The 22,796-nt window shown below is 39.7% G+C and overlaps 2 protein-coding genes across 2 annotated transcripts; one reads left to right on the top strand and one right to left on the bottom strand.

Moving 5' to 3' along the window:
- Nucleotides 1-1,333: 1,333 nt before the first annotated feature.
- Nucleotides 1,334-8,404, bottom strand: ginm1 (glycoprotein integral membrane 1). Its single transcript, XM_058614070.1, has 8 exons — nt 8,245-8,404; nt 8,023-8,094; nt 7,807-7,906; nt 4,888-5,042; nt 3,457-3,616; nt 3,146-3,372; nt 1,751-1,914; nt 1,334-1,682 (listed from the first exon to the last, which is right to left on the bottom strand). Exons 1-8 carry the CDS (start codon nt 8,317-8,319, stop codon nt 1,544-1,546), a joined length of 1,092 nt encoding a protein of 363 aa, XP_058470053.1. The 5' UTR covers nt 8,320-8,404; the 3' UTR covers nt 1,334-1,543.
- A 1,112-nt stretch (nt 8,405-9,516) lies between these two features.
- Nucleotides 9,517-17,038, top strand: ppil4 (peptidylprolyl isomerase (cyclophilin)-like 4). The gene is made up of 13 exons (XM_058612585.1): nt 9,517-9,645; nt 9,901-9,968; nt 10,367-10,431; nt 10,529-10,646; nt 10,947-11,089; nt 11,262-11,358; nt 11,673-11,789; nt 11,878-12,002; nt 12,224-12,290; nt 12,900-13,011; nt 13,958-14,054; nt 14,528-14,663; nt 16,312-17,038. The coding sequence occupies exons 1-13, from the start codon at nt 9,576-9,578 to the stop codon at nt 16,516-16,518; spliced, it is 1,422 nt and encodes a 473-aa protein (XP_058468568.1). The 5' UTR covers nt 9,517-9,575; the 3' UTR covers nt 16,519-17,038.
- Nucleotides 17,039-22,796: the final 5,758 nt, after the last annotated feature.

Here is a 22,796-nt window from a genome sequence, read left to right as displayed (position 1 = left end):
TTATTTCGAGGGGCTCGTCTTTTTAAGTGCACCTGATTTAAACTTTCTAACTATAACGTCTTCATTTGACAAAATAATACAGAATAGAGTCATATTAGCATTCACCATGTGCATTAAAGTAGTTACTGTTAATCCAACAATGAATTTCTATTGCAGACATTAGTCATTTACTGTGCATATTCACTCACTCACTCACTCACTCACTCATGTGCAATTACTGAATCCACACACAAAACAAACCAAACTGATTAGAGTCGTTCTCCTTGAAGTGATAAGTGACAAACAAATGAGGCCCATTCATGTTCTCAGTGGTGAACAAATATAACATGACCTCTTCTTCATGAAAGAAAAGAAGTGATATTCATGTGCCTGCTCCTTTAAAGGTCAACTTTAGAGGAAAACTCGTACCTGACAGGAACGGCGATGACGTGCACTTCACTTTCATTTGTTACACCTACAGTCCTTTTGTCTGCTTTTACTAAAACTGACTGAAGATTTGACATCTCCATCTTTGAATGGAGAGTCATTAAAGGTCTTCATGGTTCATAAAATGTGTGTCATCAGAGATTAAGGAAACATGTTAGACTTAAATCATGATAACAAAGGTGGAGCCAGTATACGTTCACAATTTAAATGTTAAACTTTCTGTTTTGCTGTGTGACTCCACAACAGAGTGAGTCGAAACAACGTGAGTCTTGCATCAGTGAGGTGATGAAAGCACAGCAGCTCCTTCAGTGTTTTACAAACTTTGGCAACTACTCGCTACAGTGGTTACATTTGTTTGAAACACTAAGGGTTGCTGTTGTACATAATTACCCATAATGCCCTTTAAGAGTCACAAAACAAATGTTCACACTTCCATATGTGACACACAGTTCCATCTGACTCCACCTCCATAGGTGGCGCTGTATCTCTTTCCTGTTGACCTTTACGTCACAGAAAAACAAAGAGCAAACAGTGAGATGGATGGTGCTGTGGTTACATGTTTCCCTACAGCACTGCAGTTTAAACGTCGTCTCCTTGGTGTGTGTGTGTGTGTGCGCAGTTGGACTAAAGTGTTGATGTGACGTAAACTGAATGAAATAAGACTTTTAACAATTCTTCATTTGAGCAAATACAACGCTCATGTCCTTGGATAAAAGCATCAAACACTGAAAACATGATGGAAAAGTCACTGTGCTCACCATGATAATAATGATAATAATCACTCATGGTGACTGCACTTGGCTCCATGTCATGCTATTCTTCTCCCACCTTTGTGCAAAGCTAAGTCGCTGAGTGAATTCACCTTTTCAAACATGCCTTCAAAAGTGACATTCTACAGGAAAACAGCAAGTTTTAAATAACTTTTAGTCATTTCTAATGGAATTAGCGTAACTTTTCACAGACTCTGACGCCGTTTGTTTCCATCACACGAGCAAATCTGAGGGCAAACTAAAGTGAATCAGAAAAGAAGCGAGAGACAAATCCAGGCCGCGCTGACACTGTGAAGAATAAACAAGAACAAAGTGACAGTAAAGGGAATCATTGAGTGGATCCTGATTCAAGGATCCTGATTCTTGTCTTCCTCCTCCTCCTCCTCCTCCTCCTCTGCTTCTGTCTCTATGCTCTCCATGCTCTCCAACAGAGTGTGCTTCTCATCGTCTGCCGTGACAGTGACGGGGTTCATGTGGAACATGTGCCTTCAAACAGAGAGAAACAGTTAGCGGGGCTCACGTGTTCAGTGACAGCAGCTCATGATCACACTCACTTGTGTTCACACGTAGGGAAGAACATGTCCAGGATCTTGACGATGACCGCAGACCCTGCAACGCCGATCACTACCACCCACATGACCAGGAAGAAGAGAGGCAGGGACTCGGAGCAGAAACGCCTCAGACGCTCCCGCAGCTGCTCCATCCACTGACACACGGCCTGAGGACGGGACGGACGCACGGACGTCTCATCAGCAGCACGTATAACACACATCATGCTCATGATTGGCTTTCAAGGACAGGGGCAGGTCTACAGTGGGCTCAGGCTCCCTGCAGCTTCAAAACTGGGTTTAAATGTTTGTCTTGTTTAGAGTTCAAGGCCATAAATAAAAGTGTCAACTAAAAACATGCGTTATTTAAAAACTCAACAGAACAAAGGACTTATTTGGATCCACAAACGTTTGCCAGCAGCTTTTCTCAAGTGTGAGCGACATTAAATCCAAGCATCGTTTTATTCATTTCAAAGTGGGTCACACTTTCATCAGTCATCAGTTCTTACATTTCTCAAATGCAACAAACTTTAGTTCTTATATTTATATAGAAAACTTTATACAAGATGTGATCTTCATTTTATGGCTCAAGTAGGTTTTGTGGCTCCAGAATAATTACATTTGGGTGGAGATGGGTCAAAGGTGGCTCTCCTCATACTACTCACACACTGTCTCACACATTCTCTCTCTCTCTTATTATTATTATTATCATCATCATTATTATCATTATTATCAGTATCATTATTATTATTATCATTATCATTATTATCAGTATTATTATTATCATCATTATCATTATTATTAGTATTATTATCATCATTATTGTCATCATTATCATTATTGTCATCATTATCATTATTATCAGTATTATTATTACCATTATTATCATTGTCATTATTATCAGTATCATTATCATTATTATCAGTATTATTATTATCATCATTATCATTATTATTAGTATTATTATCATCATTATCATCATTATTAGTATTATTATCATCATTATTGTCATCATTATCATTATTATCATTACCATTATTATCATTGTCATCATTATCAGTATCATTATCAGTATCATTATGATGCTATAATTTAGCCTCACACTGCTGCATGTTTAAATAACACTGTAGTTCTATAAGAACACTTGTCTCCTCTACGCTGCACATCTGTCAGAGAGTTCTTCCTGTCTTCTCTGCTCTGATGATAATAATGACGGTTAATAATTCCCCAACAGTATTATATGGTTAGTATTACTGTTGCCGCTGTTGTTGGTGTTATTTCAAATGTGCCCTGTTGTTTGTGGATGTTTTCATTTCTAACGCTGACATCAGTCGACCTCACACGGCTCCACGTGGCAGAGGAAATATGAATGGACCAGAACCAGCATCAGTCATTACTTACCGAGTAAGATGACATGAGCTCTGTGGGCGGAGTTCCCATCTGAATCCGATCCGACTGGCTCTGCTCTCGCTCGTCAAACTCCTGGTATCTGACGTCATGGAGCAGGTCCGGATCCATACGTAGAGGAGTCTCTGGGAGTTTCCCTGGAGCTGCGGTCTCCTCCTGGGTGGTGTCTGTGTGCTTCAGTGGGTACTGACTGGTGGTCTGAGATATCAGCTGATCCTCGTCTGATTTGAAAACATGCAGAAGAAATGACAATATCATTAGAACTCCAGTTTGTCTGCATGACAACAATCAACACGTCTTCCTACTTCTCCGAGGATTTGGTGGATTGGTGACGACCACGTCGTTCTCTCTGGGAACCCTGAAGATCTCGCTGTGTCCAATAGGGTAGACGTTGATAAACTGGGCCAGTTTCTGGAAATCTGGACTCATCAGAATCTTCACCTCACACATGTCGGGCTGCTGGACCTAAATATTTCAGCATTATAAAATCAGTGATTTGAACTATGACTGAAGCTGATCATTAGCAAACTAAGGCTACATTAAACAAAGTCTGCTGTAAATGCTGTGGATTACAAACACACACTCATGTGTAAAAGTGTGTGTTTATCTTCAAACACTGACCTCAGTGAGTAACTTCACCTGCCAACACTGGGCTTTATTACTTAGCTCCTGAAAAGCATGTGAAAACACACGGAAAAGCTCTGACAGTTTATTTCAAATGAATCCTAAAGATGAAGGAAATGAAGAAGAGAAGACGAAGAACAGACTCCGCTGTGAGGCTGCAGTACCACTGATAGAGACAGAGGGAGACAGAGAGCAGGACTGTAGCTTCCGTTGGATATTCTGTTCCAACACTGACGATAAGAGACTGACACGATCTGTGTGTCCCCACCGACACAGCGACTGACACGATCTGTGTGTCCCCACCGACACAGCGACTGACACGATCTGTGTGTCCCCACCGAGACAGAGACTGACACGATCTGTGCGTCCCCACCGAGACAGAGACTAACACTATCTGTGCGTCCCCACCGAGACAGCGACTGACACGATCTGTGCGTTCCCACCGACACAGCGACTGACACGATCTGTGCGTCCCCACCGACACAGCGACTGACACGATCTGTGCGTCCCCACCGAGACAGAGACTGACACGATCTGTGCGTCCCCACCGAGACAGAGACTGACACGATCTGTGCGTCCCCACCGAGACAGAGACTGACACGATCTGTGTGTCCCCACCGACACAGCGACTGACACGATCTGTGTGTCCCCACCGAGACAGAGACTAACACGATCTGTGCGTCCCCACCGAGACAGAGACTGACACGATCTGTGCGTCCCCACCGAGACAGAGACTGACACGATCTGTGTGTCCCCACCGACACAGCGACTGACACGATCTGTGTGTCCCCACCGAGACAGAGACTGACACGATCTGTGCGTCCCCACCGAGACAGAGACTAACACGATCTGTGCGTCCCCACTGAGACAGAGAGAAAATCTAATATGTAGAAATAATCTGCTCTGGACCAGATTATGTTGGCAGTGTACGTTTCCATGGTGATGTAGTCAGATTAAAGGCTGTGTCTGTGTCTACATGAGCAGTGAACACAGCACTTAAGTATTAGTTTATTCATCATAGCAGTGTTCACCAACGTGTGATCAGGTGTGAAGAGGAGGAGGATCAGGTGTGAGGAGGAAGAGGAGGAGGAGGAGGAGGATCAGGTGTTTACCTCTTTGCCCTCCATCTCTATGACTTCACTGAACACCTGCAGAGCCAACACCTGGTCTGAGCTGCTGTAGAGACGGTTCTGGCTCACCATCACCCTGGTGACGGTGGACACCAAGTCCCCAGATTCAAACTCACTGCTTCCATTGATGCTGTCCACTGGAGGGAAACACACACACACACACAGTTATTGTTCTCATCACTGATTCATCTATGTTATCTAGTGTTATAGAGAGGGAATATTTAGACAACAGTGTAACCACACAAGTTAAAATAAATTCATTTTAATCGAGACAGGACAAGATATGATATTTACACACACACACACACACACAGCAGCTAAAACCACGCTTATTGTGGTTATTATGAATGTGTTGAACTTCAACATACAGTCCTAGTGACCTATTTCTAGTTGTCCCAGGAACAAACAAACCTAAGTCATATGTTTTGTAACATTAGTAACACGAGTTCATCTATTCCTCTTCTTAAAGCTTATACAAACCAAATAAGACATTATTTATTGCACTAATAGTGACTTGCAATTATTCTGGTCTGGATAATTGTGAAAATACTGTAAAAACCTTTGTAACATGGGGGAGACATAAGAGTTTGTACCTATCAATGAGCACAATGATGGAAAAATGACGGCTGCCCGTCATTTGACCTTTTTGGACTGTAATACCTGTTTTGCCCATGTGGGGTCCTCAGTGTGCACGTTTACCATAGTCACTGATTGATTGATTGATTGTGTTCACCTGAGCCTCGTTTAAAAGCCACCTGAGTGTTTGTGTGTTTGCTCTAGGTCGTGAGTGTTGTTTCTTTGTTACCTGGTTACTGAGCCCAAGTCTAGTTTTTACTCCTGTTTAGTTTCAAGTTTGACTCTTTGGATTTCTACGTTTGGACGTTAATGGATGTTGGTGAACTACTTTGATTGCTTCAAACCTTACTGGATTGTGCCTGTCTGTCTCTACACCTGAGTGAGACCCGAGTTTGAATCCCACAAGTCCTTCCAAACACCTTAACTTCATATATCCTCCAGGTTCTGACCTGAGGACCCGGAGTACGTGTGTGACGGCGGTGAGTCGTTCATACAGTATTTGCAGAAACATTACACTGCAGTTGCCTCCCTTTGCTGTCACAGTGATATTTTTTAAGCATTTAACAAGTTATTGAAAATGTAATATAATATAATCATATATATATATATATATATATAATAATATGATATCCCTCAGACTGTCGCTATGAACCAATACATTAGAATGGACTAATTCAATGAGCCAGCTGTCACATAATAAAATACTTCTCTGCTGCTTATGTAAATAGTTGTGCTCATGTGAACTTGACAGCACAATTATTATTTATTTTATATTGAAGTGTCTTCTTCTCTTATTCCTTATTTTCTTTCCTGACAACATTTCATCATTCAAAGATGATTTTGATGGTGAACACGGTGAATGTCTGAGCACGTCTGCATCACCTGCACTGACACTGGAGTCCATGCCTCAAAAAGAACTACAACACTTTATGGTAAAGTTCTACTTTTTCTTACTAATGTATTGAAAAATAAAGTGTTATAACATAGACTTATAGGCTATTGTACCTGATCTCATAGACATTAAGAACTTTTGACTTGGTTTTCAGTTGGTTCAGAATGCAGCAGCACGGGTTCTGACCGGAGCCAGGAGAAGAATCTCTTTACACCGGCTCCCTGTACAATTTACAATAGAATTCCTCCTCACACATAAAGCACTTGGTGATCAGGCTCCGTCCAATCACAAACATGGGATTATTCCCTATTAATCAAAGGGGAGCTCCTCTCCTGTGGCAGACACTTCAAACTTAACCCACTCCAGATGGTGATGGGGCAAGTGGCATGATGACACACTCTGGACAAGATGATATAGAAGATAATAGTGATGATAATAACTGTCATTCATGTTTGTGGCAGTGGGGTGTGGTTAGAGAGGGAGGAGTGGCTCAGCTGGTGATCAGACAGCTGGACAGAATCAGGTAATCAGTCAGCGATATAAGCACACTTGTAACCTGGTTCTGGTCTCTTGCAGTAGTCTGGGTCCAGAAGGAGGGAGCAGAAATGGGAACGAGAGCGGCCGCTGTGTTCTGTTAAGTTATTTTTGATGGACTTTTCTGTTATTACCAATAAAAGGATTATTTTCCACTGCAACTCAGACTCTTCTTCCTTCCTCGGAACACGCTGTGTGAGTGGTGAAGCTCACAATGTTCTTCATTTTAGTGTCAATCTGATATTCTGTCTGTCTGTCTGTCTGTCTGTCTGTCTGTCCTGACACAGAGATCCCTCTTCTTCCTGAGGTTTCTCCCATTTATCTCCTGGACGGATGTGACAGACAAATTGTGTTTCTGATGTTGAGCTATAATTGACGACATGGTTCAGAGTTTACTGGTACTGTTGTCTTGTCAGCAAATGTAACCTAACACTTGTAGGAACAACATTGTTTGTAAAATGTAGGAGAGCAAAATCCAGCTTTGTTACTTGAAATTAGGGCTGCAACTAATGAGTTTTTTTTAATAGATGAATCGAGTACTTTTAGTAATCGATTAATCGGATATTGTCGCAGCCCTACTTTAAATCTGTAGGAGCAAATGTAATGCACCCGATTTCCCCAAAGGGATTAATAAAGTATTCAGATTCTAAATGTCATTTAATTTAAAACATGATGGGGTGAATATTCAGGCTATAAATACCTTTGGTATAGTTGTTCATTTGATTAATTTGGATTGTACACAAGTTTTTATTTTGTGGTGATAAAGATATTTGAAACAATTTGGTTATTTAATAGAGAAGTGGGGAAAATGATGGATGTTTGACGTCATCTTTCATGTCATGATTGAAATAAGTCTAATGTGATGTGATGTGATGTGATGTGAAGTGAAGAGCACTCACAGAGCAGAGCTGGACAGTTGAACCTGGTGACCTCGGACAGTTCTACTGGGACTTCATTGACCATCACCTGCTCTTCACTCACAGATATGTTCAGATTTATCTGGAGGGAGGAAACAGCACCACTGGTCATTTACACCTGTCTCTCTGTGTGTGTGTGTGTGTGTGAGACAGACAGACAGACAACCATCCATCCATCCATCAGTCTACTGGACACACCTGTAAGTTGTTGGACTGCTGCAGCTCAGTGTCCGCCACTGTCCCCGCGGTCACGTTAATCACGAGACTTTCCTACAAGCAACACGAGGACAACACACGCACATTGTAATCACTGACTGTACAGAGCTACAGAGCTACAGAGCTAAGCTAACACAAGCACCATCACACTAGCGCAGTGTGTTAGCTCATGTTAGCTCATGTGTTAGCCACCTCGGTCCTTACCGTGTTCAGAGGCGACAGTGATGCACACGTGACTGAACCAACGACGAGAAGAACGCGCACGAAGAGTTCTGCCATTCTGTGTTCACGTCTATTCACTAGCTCACGGCGAAACGTTAGCTATCTTAGCAATAACGTTAAGCAATACATGCGAAGTGCGCATGCGTGCTAAATGTCCAAACAAATGGTGGGCGGGGCGGAAAGATGAAGGGGAGACATTTACGTATTATAATGATAATATTAAAATTACATTATTATCAATATTATTATTATTATTATTATTATTATTATTAATAATAATAATAATAATAATAATAATAATAATATGTATTATGGGTAACAGATGGGTTATCCAGACTAATTTGCCCTTGCCACTGTCACATTTCACACTGTTTACATTTCACCAAAATGATTAAGACAGTAAATGTATATTCTCCACTCTACACAAATTGTGACTGGTTGTATTCAGGTTATATTGTATTATATTGCATCTATTTACCTTGAACATTGGTGACACTATTCTATTGGGTAAAATTGAAGTGAATGAACTTGGATTTCAAACAAACAAAAGTTTAGTTCATGTGTAATCAGAGAAGATTTAGAACTGTCTTTACAAAAACTCTCCCTTTCTGTTTAGATTACTCACCCAATCCCCCCTAAAGTAAAAGAAACCCATTTAAGAATCTGCCAAATACCCTGTAAATTACTTTCTACACAAGAGAGTTGACCCATGTTCATTTTGTTCTTCAGATGTGGAAACCTTTGAACATTGGTTATCTATGAAAATAGACAATATATCTCAGTTTACCTATAATGATATCATATATTATATGATTCTAACACTGTTAACTTGGTGAGTTTATTTGGTAAATACCATATTCACTTAATTGTTTCACATCATTAAAAATAATGGATAAAAACAACAAAAAGGCCAAAAGACAGTACACATTTAAATCTTCCTCATTCTCTGCTCATATGATTCTAACCTTGCTCTGTTGTGCTCCTTTTTAGTTTAGTTTACTTTACTGTTCTTGTACTAGGATGACCCAACTTCATCCCCACTGAAGTTCTTTTACATGTTGTGCCTATTAATACACGCAATGCTTTTATTTTCTCTAAATAAAGTTTAAAGTAAAGTATTTTGGGGGGAAGAAGAATAAAAAGCACCAAAGGGAAGGTTCTCAGTTCTTATGACGCATTCAGTTCAGACTTCAGACTTTGATTGATACCGCCCCTGAGAGGTAGGTGGCAGTCATGCACCAAAAGCTGAACGCCAACCACCGTAAAGAACAAGAACAAACGAGTTTTCATCTCGCGAGATTGGGATTTTAACCATGGCGGTGCTCCTTGAAACAACACTGGGCGATATTGTGATTGATTTGTACACAGACGAAAGACCTAAAAGTAAGACTTGTTGAGTCCTTTGTGTTGACGGTAGTTGAGTATGTTTGCTGGTTGTTTGCGGGGTAAGATAAGATAAGATAAGATAAGATAAGATAACAAGCGGACTGGCGCTGTAGCGGAGCGCACGCTAAGACTGTTAGCTTGTGACTTTCTTCATTTGTCTCGAAGCTTCACTTAACATTGGAATATTCAAAAGATCCAAATATATCATTATGAGCTCCGCTTCATTTCAGCCTCTCTGCTTTTCTTTTGCAGCTTCCCTGAACTTTCTGAAATTGTGCAAGATAAAGTACTACAACTACTGCCTCGTCCACAATGTCCAGGTAAGACTGAGCTGTTGATTCAAACTTCAGATGAAGACACATCACGTGCAAAACACACGTGATCTGTGCACAGGAGCAGTACTTGGGGGTTCTTTGCTCAGGGGTACCCCAGCAGCAGCAGCAGCAGCAGCAGCAGCAGCAGCAGCATCCATGTTCTCAGTGACCGTGTGTCTACAATTCTCAGAATAGTTGTCAGCAGTCCTATGTGTCATTACCAGAAAAAACATACGTTACAAAGCCTCAAATATCAGTTAAAGACCGCTTGTATTCAAAAATGGATCTATTGAAAGCTCTCGTGTAAGTGTAACAGTGCACAGTAACCTCCTCAGTGCATCCATCCTGTTTTCAAGGAGTGTTCGACAAGCAAATGTGACACAATGTGTTTGTCTCCTCTTTAGCGAGACTTCATTGTACAGAGTGGAGATCCCACTGGTACCGGCCGTGGTGGAGAATCAATCTATAGGTCAGTCATCACTGTCTCCGTCGTTAAGTGTCTTTTAAAAATGATTTTCATTTTATTTGAACACACCAAGTTGAACAGATTTTCTCTTTGTGATTAGCAAACTCTATGGGGACCAGGCCAGCTTTTTTGATGTGGAGAAAGTGCCACGAATCAAACACAAAAAGAGCGGGACTGTGTCCATGGTGAACAATGGACACGATCAGCATGGTTCTCAGGTAAATACCATGAACATTTGCACAACAATAAACAATAATCAAGTAATTATTTGTTGTTTAATGTATATTATTATGAATCTCCTGATCAACTGAATAAATCCTAGGTTATCGTTTCAAAGTCCTGCTATTTACACGGATTCAGGTTTTAACGTTCTTTATATGCGTGGGACTTGTTGGTGTGATAGCTGTAATGGCAAGTGTATACATGGGTTATGCTTTTTTTTAAAAGTATAAACCATATGTAATTTTTAGTCCGAGAATTCCAGGGTTTATGTGATCTGTTTTTATTCTTGTCTGCAGTTCCTTATCACCACAGGTGAGAACCTCAGCTATCTCGATGGAGTCCACACTGTGTTTGGGGAAGTTTCTGAAGGCATGGATGTCTTGGCCAAAATCAATGAGACCTTTGTTGACAAGGACTTTGTTCCTTTTCAGGATATCAGGTGAGTTGGATCATATACTGTCTTTGTAGAATATGGCACACAAACAACTGAATAGATTATTGTATTCAGTGTTAACATCAGTCTCATTAGAAAGACGGGTCTACTGGAAATAAATGAAAGAACTCCGTTTTGAATTTGCATTGAGACAAAGAAATACAATGTTCCCCTTTAGGATAAACCACACAGTCATCCTGGAGGACCCATTCGATGACCCTCCCGACCTGCCAGTGCCTGATCGATCTCCTGAGCCCACCAAAGAGCAGCTGGATGTGAGTACACATGATAGGGTTCAGTACGTCAGAGTAGAACCAACCTGCGTGTGGTTCCAAAAAGATAAGATGTGCTTTTATTGATGTAAATGATGCTGTAGGATAAATAACAACTGCAGATTTAAGAAGGCAGCATCAAACCTGTCAGTCTGCAAGAAGCTGTTTTTAGAAGAAAGATACAAATGAATAGAGCAATAATAATGTTATACAATGAACAATTTAAAGGTAACAGTGTACACAGTTATTTGCAAAAACAATGATGTAAATATGGTAATAAAGTATAATAATATGACTACTGTGTTTACTTTGTGCAGAGTGGAAGAATTGGTGCAGATGAAGTGATTGACGATACGACTGGGAAGGAGGCTGAGGAGCTTGAGGAGAGGCTGAAGGAGAAAGAGGCCAAGACTCAGGCCATCCTGCTGGAGATGGTGAGAGGAAGAAAAACAACGGCTCTCAGACTTCTGCTAAAACCTTTCCACTGACTTTTCCACACCGTTCTGTCCCTCGTTCCTCCAGGTGGGCGACCTCCCTGATGCAGACATGAGGCCACCAGAGAACGTGCTGTTTGTGTGCAAACTGAACCCTGTCACCACAGATGAGGACTTGGAGATCATCTTCTCACGCTTTGGCCTCATCAAAAGGTGACGCATTTTTGTTTAGAAATCATTAGCGTACAAGCACGTGCCCTTCTCAGTGGCAGCAAGTCTGCTGTATTTTAATGTCTTTCGAAGTGAAGAGTAGATGCTTCTGTGTGAGCTACTGGATACTTGAATTTCCCCAGGGGGATGAATAAATATCTATCTATCTTTGGCCATAGTTGTGCATTATACTGTATTCTGACTGTTCTGACTGTTCTGTGTAGCTGTGAGATCATCAGAGACTGGAAAACTGGAAATTCCCTCTGTTACGCTTTTATCGAGTTTGATAAGGTGAGCGTCTCCTCTTTTTTCAGTTAAGTGTGTACCATGTCCTGTTCTCATCACTTTTCACTCAGAACCCCATAATAGTAAGGTGAAAACAGAAATCTCACATTAGCGGTGGAGTGATTATCTTGACCAAAATAATTGCAATTCGTAATATTATCGCTGTATTTGCAAAAATGTGCTTTAAAATGGGCAGATGACTTACTGAGAAACCCAGATCTGTCACTGAATGAGTGGCTTTCACATGAGGATACAGGTGACATACCAGCTGTGTATTACAACACTACTGTCATTGTTTTAGTTAGATGTTGATTATCATTTCAAACCACTTCTGCTTCCCTCATGATAGATTCATCATCCTTGTGTATTATGTGAGTCTGACCATTAAAAACATCTTAAATTACACTGTAAGTCATGACTGAGAAGTCCTTGTGGTCGACAGTCATCGGTGTATGTAAAAAAAACCTATAATAACATATGTAACAATAATAAATAACAACAGAAGACGTAATCATTGATCGCTGTATCAGTGGTTGCGATGTTCATGAACATAATTACCCAGTGAATTGTGTGATATTTACTTGTCTCACCTGTATATTGTTTGTGACTCCACAGCAAGACGAATGTGAAAAGGCATATTTCAAAATGGACAATGTTCTGATTGATGATCGGCGCATTCATGTGGACTTCAGTCAGTCAGTGGCCAAAATCAAGTGGAAAGGGAAAGGTTTGTTTTCATTCTATCATCTTTTTGTTCTGATGGCTAGAACTGGGCCTGGGGCCAAACCAGTATCCGGTTTACCACAAAGGTGTCGCTCCTGCGTTGCTGTATGCAGTTTTTATGGTGCTACAAAATGGCAGCCTTCAATAAAAGTTCATGTTAAGGCTTATTTTTTTTTTTTTAATTTATCAGTCCTGCAAATACTTTCCATAAAGCTTTGTTGGAACAAAAACAAATGTATGAAGTAAGTGAAGAGCCTGAGCGCTTACTTAATAACTTATAACACGTGTTGTGTTTGTGTCTTATTGTGACAGATCTGTGAAATGCACGTGTGAGACCTTTATTTCCAAAAGAACCAGAGTTACATGAGCCATGCCAGCTGTGTGTGTGTGTGTGTGTGTGTGTGTGTGTGTGTGTGTGTGGCTGCTCTAATCATTGAACGTGTGTGTCTAAATGAAAAGTAAGACATTGCACTAAACGGATGTGTTGTAAAAATCTAAACCATTTTTCTATTGTTCCATTTGAATGAATACAATCTATGTTATTATTCAGTTATAGAACATTAAATACACCATGTTCCATCCATCCATCTTCTACTGCTTTATCCTCCACATGCGGGCTAATGTATCAAGATGCATCAATAACTGTTTTATAATGGAATAAACTGAAGAGACTCATCACTCAGTGTTTCTGCTCGTCTACATGCTAATGTGTCCTTGGGAAAGAAGACACTAGGCAGAATCAAGACTAGGAAAGTGCTTTATGAATACAGAGCATTTCTGTTCCTTAAATAACTTCAAATCTTTATCCGATCATTCAAATAAATATCAATTGAGATGGTTTAAAAAGCTGCTTGAGTTCCTTATCACATTTCTGTATTCAGGGTTGTTGCTCTCCTCACTGTTACGTAAGAAACGAATGAATTAAAGTGATGGTTTTCTCTGTTTCTTAGGTGGGAAGTATACTAAAGATGACTTCAAGGCCTATGAGAAGGACGTGGAAAACCGATCCAAGCTTGCTCTCAAGGACCAAATGAAGCCTAAACAAGAGTATCCTTGTGTGTCCACTTTTGTCACTCCCTGACTTTCAACACAGTGTCTGGAATGGTAGACACAAACTTTTCTCTGTGTGGAGCTGCAGAGGGTTTTTACCTCACTATTTGCCCCTCAGTCTCACTATTTGCCTCTTATCAAGTCCAACCCAAGCTGATCACATATTTGAATAATGAGTTCCTCTATGAAAAGCTGTTTAAACCTAGCAGCAGCAGCAGCAGCAGCATGTGGTCGAGTGTCTCTGTCTTGACTAACTCTGTGCACTAATGTGTGCAGTGTTGATGTTCTTGTAGACAGGATAAGAAATGGCAGATGTTAGTGATTGATCTTCATGTATGTGAAACTCAATGATAGGAAAATATACAAAAAATGTCTTTTGAGTCATATGCAACTCAGGAGCCACAGGATGTCAAACCTGTCACAAATGTTTTTCACCAGCTTCATGGAATTGTCCTTCATTTTTCCAAAAGTTCCAAATATGAACTGCTAATGGATGACGACCACGAGGAGACAAGTCAGCGGCACTTGGAGAAGAAGCACAAGGACAAGAGGCATCATCATCATCATTCTGGTGATGAAGAGAGCAGGAAGTCCAAGAAACACAAGGTATTTTTTTTACAGACTTTCTCCTCATACACTTTCTCTCACTGAATGGCTTTAACCAAACACCATAATACTGTTCAATAGTGTTGTGACTTTGGTGACATTATGATGACACACACACATTATGATGTGTGTGTGTGTGTATGACCTGGTTCTAAACTCTGCCAGCCTCACATCTCTGTTAGCTTCGTGCTCACTAGAGGAGTGGTTCTCATGTTCTGGGTGGGTCCCAGACCTGTTCTGGGTGGGTCCCAGACCTGTTCTGGGTGGGTCCCAGACCTGTTCTGGGTGGGTCCCAGAACAGACAGAGTGTAATATTTAATGTGCATGAGGTGTCTTATATTTAAGACACACGGCTGCACAGTCTAGTGCTGAATTGTAACCATGAGTGTGTGAGCGAGCGCTCTGCACATCTATGATATGATGAGATGCAAAGCTGACACCAGGAGATGATGACATCACAAGCTGGGTGATGTCATCCAGTGACATTCAAGTCTCTGCCTATTCAGAAGTGAAATATCTCTTTTTGTGTTTTTTGCACAGTTTTGATATTGAATTATATTTCATTCACTTTTATGTATGACAACATCAAGCTATGTGTGTTTATGTTAAAAAATATGGCTCGCTGGTACAGACGAGTTTAGCAACCCTGCACTAGAGGGCAGTAGAGGAGATTGTGCTGAAGAACAAGGTTAATGCAATAATAAGCAAAAATAAAGAACTAAATGAACTCCATCACTGCAGACAGGTGAAGCTCTGAACAATCAGGTCTATCAGTATTTACCCCCATTTTACTGTTTAACTGTTTTAGTGCATGTGTAATGTCTAAGTGTGTCATGTTATTAGTGCTGTATGTTGTTACTGTATTCTTATCAGTCTTTATTTTTAGTGCATTTTATTACACTTTGTATGTTTTTATTTATTTACTGTAAAGCACTTTGATAGAAAGTGCATTATAAACAAATGTGTTATTATTGTTTAAAGACAAACAAAAGCTTGGTGATGTGGGACACTAAGGTCGACTTGTCTAAGTTTGAACATGGGCTGATTTTCAAACTGCAGGAGCGGCGCCATCGTGAAGCCACACAGTTGTTTTCAGTAGTTTCATGTTTTCATGCCTGATCATCTCTCCACTAGTGCCTCCAAGAATACACTGGATAGATTGATGATTTTATTCTGATGTATCTGCTGATAGATGTGTCTCTTTTTCATCTATCACTCATCATATAATGTGTGAACCACATTCAGACTCAGTTAAACTGGGATTAACATGAAAGCAGAGGGTCTTACAGTTTGGGTTGTTTAGCCTGGTCTGCTTCAGTCTCTTTGTTGTGATCAGAAATAAATGTGATCCCAGCTTTATTAGCCTGCATTAAAATATTACAGACACATTTTGATTTTATGATTTTATGATTTTATGAACACTGTGTTCATGTGAACTTGCCATCTGTCGTGTGTGACCTTTGATCAGATCCATCGTTTCCAGGTTTCTTAAACACTGATCAACATTTTTCAGTATTTTCTGATATTTTTAGGAACAAACTCGTAGTTTATTAATCGAGAAAATAATGGACAGATTAATTGCAGCCCTAATTATCATTGTTCCAGCCTTTGCCGTTGCTCACTAACTTCTGTCTTTTCACATGTGCAGGACACTGAGGAGAGCCAGCGTGACAGGAAAACAGGCCGCCAGCGCTCCAGATCCAGATCCAGATCCCGCTCCAGAGACAGGGACCACAAACACAGCAAGTCACGTGTCAAACATGGGAAAGAAGGACGCAACAAAGGCTACAAGGACCGGAGCCGCAGCCGCTCCCCGAAAAAGTCCAAGGACAAAGACAGGAGTAGACACAGATGAGAGGGGTCACTTTAATCTCACTGAGCATCTAAATGTGATAGTTCAGGGTTGTTAGAAGTGTGGCAACAAAGTCACTACTCACTGTTGTGTGCTATAATTATTATTATTATTATTATTATTATTATAATAATAATAATAATAATAATAACATCTTTATCTTATTGTTAGACCACAGAGAAAATCAGTGATTTTACATCACAGCACACAGGAGTTGTTGATCCATCAGTAAGTTCAAATGTCTTCTGTGACTTCAGTGTTTAAAACACAAAGTGACCACACGAGGCAGCAGAGGACCAGCAGCTCCTGTAAATCGCTGGTGTTCTCTGTGGACACAGTTGAGTTTCCAGTCAGTCTCAGGCTGGTGCTCACACAACCACACTGCTAAAATCCTGAAGTATCTTTTTGAATTCAATAGCTTCACTTTGATGTTCACATTTATGTCACACTGTTTAAAGAACAACAGCCATTAAAACACTTTTTAATGTGTGTATTAAAATCTAATTTTCATTTTCAAATGTCACTGACTTCCTCTTCCTGTCACACACGGTTGGTGAATGACTCACGTGTCACATTTTGCTTTCTATCAGGTGAAAGTCACTGGTGTCTCCCTCCACCCACATGTCAGAGCAGGGCTGACGTGGTGTCTCACAAACACGCTGCTGATGTTTTCCACGTGGAGGGTGTAAAGAGGTCAAATGGCTCAAACCAAGAGGTTTAATGTGTGTGTGTGTGTGTGTGTGTGTGTGTGTGCGCGCGCGCATGCATGTATATACATGCGCGCGCGCGCGTGTATGCATGTATATACATGCGCGCGCGCGCGTGTATGCATGTATATACATACGCGCGCGCGTGCGTGTATGCATGTATATACATACGCGCGCGTGCGTGTATGCATGTATATAGATACGCGCGCGTGCGTGTATGCATGTATATACATACGCGCGCGCGTGTATGCATGTATATACATATATATAAAATAACTAAATACAGAAGAAGAATTTATCAATAAATAGATTAAACTAATTCATCTCCCCTCTGTCCGAGAGACATGAGCGTTAGAGGAAGACCTTACTTTGTACAACTCAGGACTGCTCTCAGTGTTTTGTATGTTATCACTCAGATGACAAATAACAAATACAATAAATAGTGTAGTGGGGGTGGGTCATGACAGCAGTCACTGTGTTTGTGATGATATTTCATTGGTGAGGCTGTGGAACAATAAATAGTTGACAGTAAAATGTTAGTTAAGTTTGAGAACTCTTGTCCAGAGTAAATCTAAGAGAAACCTTTCCACTTAATCCACTCAGAGGACACAACGCCACAAAGACGACGGAGGGACAGACACACAGGTGCAGACATATCTATCTTATCACAACCTCATGTAACTCAGAGAAGAGATCAAGCAAATGAGTCAATAACTGTGATTAAACACATCGAGTGTTGATCAAATGATGGACTTGAATGGTCTGTTTAATGATCACTCAAATACAGAGTTGTTCAGTGGGTGTGAGGGAGGAGTGGAAACAGCCGCCCACGCTGTGTGAACACACCTCCCAAGCTTTTTAGAAATCACTGAGCATGAAGCAAACATCAGGACTGGCAGCTTCTCACTGAAACACTGTGAAGCCGGTGATTTACTGTCACAGGAGTGAATTCTGAGAAATCATCTGTGTGTTTCTGAAAGGAACATACGAGCTATTGAACTGTCCTGTTTACATCCCTAACAAAGATTAGACACATGCACACTTACCTTCACTCATGTACATGTTATATCTCAGTGTCGCTCTGATGCACAGAAACATACATATGTGGCCTCTGAAGCAAAATATAAAGAAAGAGAAGGAGTGCCTGTCTTTGTTTCCAATCCCAAAACGGTGTCCTTATAAAGACTGATATTCAGTGCCCAAGGTCACACTGTGGACATGCCTGCCATAGACATACAATAGGTGCCCTTTTAATTTTCGCCCCTGCCCCTCCAGGTGTCTGTGCACGCCACTGCCCATACACCTAACACTGAAATGTGCATTTCTATCGCATTTCAAACGCTGACATTAACAGCACATACTTCACACACTGGTATAGTGAAATTAGATTAAGAAGATAATGTGATTGTGATTATTATTACATACCCTGATATATACAGTAGAACAGTATTTCTGATTTTCCTCCAAGTACGACCAGAGGACGCTGGCGTCCCACCGGGATCTTCAGTTGTAGAACCTTTAAAACATGTTTTAAAGGTTGTGGAGGTCGTCTGGTTTTACTGAGGAATAGAGCTGGATATCATCGCCACAGCCGATCATCTGCCTCCATCTTGTCCTCTCCCTTGTGTCCTCTTCTGGCACACCAACTGTCATGTCCTCCTTCACAACATCCATGAAGCTTCTCTGTGGTCTTCCTCTTTCCCTTTGTCATTTGTCAGCATCTCAACCTTGACTCTTACTTTATCTCCTAACCTGAGCTCTCCCTCATATGCTCATTTCTAATCCTGTCCATCCTGGTCAATCCCAACTAAAATCTCTTCAGCTCCACCTCCTGTCTTTGAGACACTGCCTCAGTGCCACTGTCTCAATGCTGTACGTCCAACCTGTCCTCCAAGTGAAACCTAACTATGGGTTGTTTTGGCCAAACCCCTAAATATGACCCATAGGTATGTTTTTAACACACTGGTGAGGTTAGGATTAGTGAGGTTAGGATGGGGGGGGGGGGGGTCTCCACTCTGCTTTGGTCTGGGTGAGGACGACTGGTGCCACACACACACACACACACACACACACACACTTACACACTTCCAACCTCCTGTTAAGACAATGCTGATAAAAAAAAAAAAAAGCTGTTCCATCACGACTACGAGGAAGTGAATCTTTTTAACATGCAAATGGTGAAACGTGAGCATGATAAAAGAGTGTCAGACAACAGCACACTGACTGGAAAATATACTGAAGGGAAAATATTCAAATCATTTATCATAAGAATCAATAAAAAAAATTTAACATAACAACTTCTCCTCCACAACAGAGACTCACTATCTTACACAGTCGCTTCAGTAGTGATGTTAATGTGGTGCTGATGTGACACATGATGAAGTATTTCCATGTACGTCAGGCCCAGACCAAAGTAGAACTTCACAAGATGCTCCATGTTGCACAGCTGATCATATTTTTATTCTCATAATATTCTCGAAAGCTTAAATATGTTGTTCTTCAGAATGGCTCCATTCCTGCGTCGTACTTAACTGATATGAATGAGCATGTATAATTCAGTTTCAGTTTTGTAACATTATTTGTTTGTCAGGCAAAACTATCAGACCTGACTGAGGGAGCATTTGTGTGTATACAGAGCAGGAGACAGAAAGCATTTATCCCATCAGTAGAATTAACTTTGTGTTTTCTTTGTGCCACAAAGTGATTCATGGTAAACTTCCATAACAAACAAACAAACCTTTTTATTATTATTGTTATAATAATAATCATAATAATTATTATTATTATGATTATTATTATTATTATTGTTGTTGGGTAAGTGTTTTTTTTTGCAGATTTCATTCTTTGCATGTTTGGATTTTCTTGATTTTGGTTATGTTTGCTGTGCACCAATGTGGAGATGGACGTCATTGAGAATGTATATACTATATGTATATATGTATATGCATATATATATATATATATATATATACATATATGTATATATAAATGGAGCGTTTCTGTGACTGAGGTTGATGAAAATGTGTTCCATATGTTAAAGAGGATGATGTTTTGTGTGCAACAATATATATTTATAATTGGTGAGAATGTTTTTGTTATGTATAATTGTATAATGTTATGTATTATGTATAATTGTATTATGTATAATTGTGTGTATTATGTGTAATTGTATTATTTTATGTATGTGTATAATTGTATTATTTTAAGTATGTGTATAATTGTGTGTATTATGTGTAATTGTATTATTTTATGTATGTGTATAATTGTATTATTTTAAGTATGTGTATAATTGTGTGTATTATGTATAATTGTATGTATAATATATAAATGACACTTCTCTTTTGCTGCTTTACCTTTTCCTCGGTTTCTACTGCACTCGTACTTTTTTACCTGATTTTCATGCTTGCGAGTGTCAGTTCTCAGAATGTCAACTAAGTTCACTAATAATGTTGTTGTTTTTCTATGATTGTAAAGTGTATCATAACTTTCATGTTTCACTTCAAACTCCACAGAGGTTCATGTTTGATGGTGGAGTGAATGAGTGAATGATGAACATGATTTTCATTCTGTGAAAGTAGAATATAAAGTAACATTCATAGATGCAAGGTTATGTTGTCTGATGTAACTCCGGTATTTCACAACTACACTCAGCATATGATGAAAATGTAACCGGTTTTTTTTTGTGTGACACAATCACAATGTCTCTGAATGTCAGTGATATTTCACAACATTAAATATAAAGTACCAGGAACCAGAAAATGACTTTGGTATAAGTTGAGGTCACTTTTTATAATATTACTTGAGTAAAAGTCTTAAAGTATATGACATTTACTGTTCTTAAGTAGCAAAAGCCATTTTCTGACATTAAAATGTACTTTTAAAAAAGTGAGGAGTGTCACGGTTAGCGCTCTTGTCTGAATTTAACGTCCTGAATTTGGTTCACAATGCTTTGCTAAAACGTGTGTTTATACTTCACGAGGATTCCATTTAGCATTAAAGTGAATCAGACAAACTTTAATGATGATACTGAGCTAATAGAGCTTCATTTATTGTTATTAAATGTTAATATAACTGAACCTTAGAATAACAACAATGATAAACTTATTTATTTCTGTAGCATATTTCATGAATAAAGTAACACAATGTGAAGCCGCTAATCAAGAAAAACATAGTCCACTCTACAAATGAAATAGTAGTTTCCAAATATTAGGCTCCAGTTTGACCTATATTAAGATAAAAAACATTATTATAATAAACCCTCTGAAGTCAATTCATTGAAATATCTCTGCAGCCCATCTGATGTTTTCTGACTGTTGGAACTCCAGCCAGGTCAAAGGTCATCTAGTACAGGGCAGTAGATGTACTTCCACATCAGGGGAAACAAGCATGTCATGTGACTGTGGCCACAGACAGAGCACATGTTCTGCTGATGGGATCAGGTCCACTGGACATGGCAGAGCACCATCACATACAGTATGTGTTTACTGTAGAGAAAAGATGGAGGCCTTGGTTATACACAATATACAGGGCTTAACAAATGGATTGGACCACCAGCCAAAGCCACGGCTGCCTTCAATGCATTGGTCATTCTAAAAATGATTGTTTCTGTTTCTGTAAATCTTAATACACCAGAATGTAGAAGCTCTTTAACTGAAATGATATTTTGAATACTAAAATATAATTATTGTTGTGAAATGTAAAAGCAGAAAAATAGTAAAGCACATTATTGTTTCTTGATGATTAACATGTGAAAGTCTAGTTATTTACTTGCATTCATGAAACTTTACTGGTTGAATGTGTACTTATGTACTTTGTGACTCTTCAGAGAAGCCCAGTGAGCCCAGGCTCAAATCTGGATATAAAACAATTGATAACTAACAATAACACTTTTAGTACGAAAACATTTTGTGCTGTTTAAATAATACTGTAACACCTTTTACTGATATTTAAATAATCAGTTTGAAACGATTTGAACGTGGAGGAGAAAGTGCTTGGAAATGGATGCAGTTAGAACTGAGTGACAATTCAGTGTCTGGAAGGTTGTGGGTTCGATTCCTGGCTCCACTAGTCTACATGTGTCCTTGGGAAAGACACTTAACCTCATGTTGTTCCTGACGGCTGTGCCAGCGGCGTGTGAATGGGTGAATGGCAAAACTGTTGGGTGAAGCAGCTTTGAGAAAAAGCTCTATGCAAATACAGACCATAATACCAACTCTTCTTCTTCTGATTTTATTTGTCAGTATAAAGTAACAAAGATAGTTAGGTTATAACTACAGTGGAGAAATCTAAAGGTTGCCAGAAATATAAATAGAAAAGCAAAGTACAGAAAAAAACATTTGTACATCATTATATTACAACACTGACTAACACTATGCATATCATATATAAACAATTATTGTAATAATATTGTGCAAATAGTTTCCTCAGTAATATAAAAAATGTATCAGTGTTGATTAAAACCTGTGGAAACAAAGCAACAGCTTCCTCTTCACTGCTTCACGTCAGAGACGTTCACTCAATCACAATCACACTGTGACTACTGACAAGGAAGTAAAGTGTGTGTGTGTGTGTGTG

This window comes from Solea solea, chromosome 17 (genome assembly GCF_958295425.1).
Source record: "Solea solea chromosome 17, fSolSol10.1, whole genome shotgun sequence".
NCBI classification, from domain to species: Eukaryota; Metazoa; Chordata; class Actinopteri; order Pleuronectiformes; family Soleidae; genus Solea; species Solea solea.
The sequence above is the reverse complement of the archived record's forward strand: the minus strand, read 5'-3'. Positions and strand labels throughout refer to the sequence as shown.

Bases quoted from the DNA above. Each gene is read 5' to 3' on its own strand.
- ginm1 (XM_058614070.1), bottom strand. From the start codon at position 8,319: ATGGCAGAACTCTTCGTGCGCGTTCTTCTCGTCGTTGGTTCAGTCACG. The intron at 5,043-7,806 runs GTGAGTGCTCTT...GTTTCCCTCCAG, and splicing joins CAACTGTCCAGCTCTGCTCT to TGGACAGCATCAATGGAAGC. The intron at 1,915-3,145 runs GTAAGTAATGAC...TCCCGTCCTCAG, and splicing joins AGCTCATGTCATCTTACTCG to GCCGTGTGTCAGTGGATGGA.
- ppil4 (XM_058612585.1), top strand. From the start codon at position 9,576: ATGGCGGTGCTCCTTGAAACAACACTGGGCGATATTGTGATTGATTTG. The intron at 10,647-10,946 runs GTAAATACCATG...TCTTGTCTGCAG, and splicing joins ACGATCAGCATGGTTCTCAG to TTCCTTATCACCACAGGTGA. The intron at 11,090-11,261 runs GTGAGTTGGATC...GTTCCCCTTTAG, and splicing joins GTTCCTTTTCAGGATATCAG to GATAAACCACACAGTCATCC.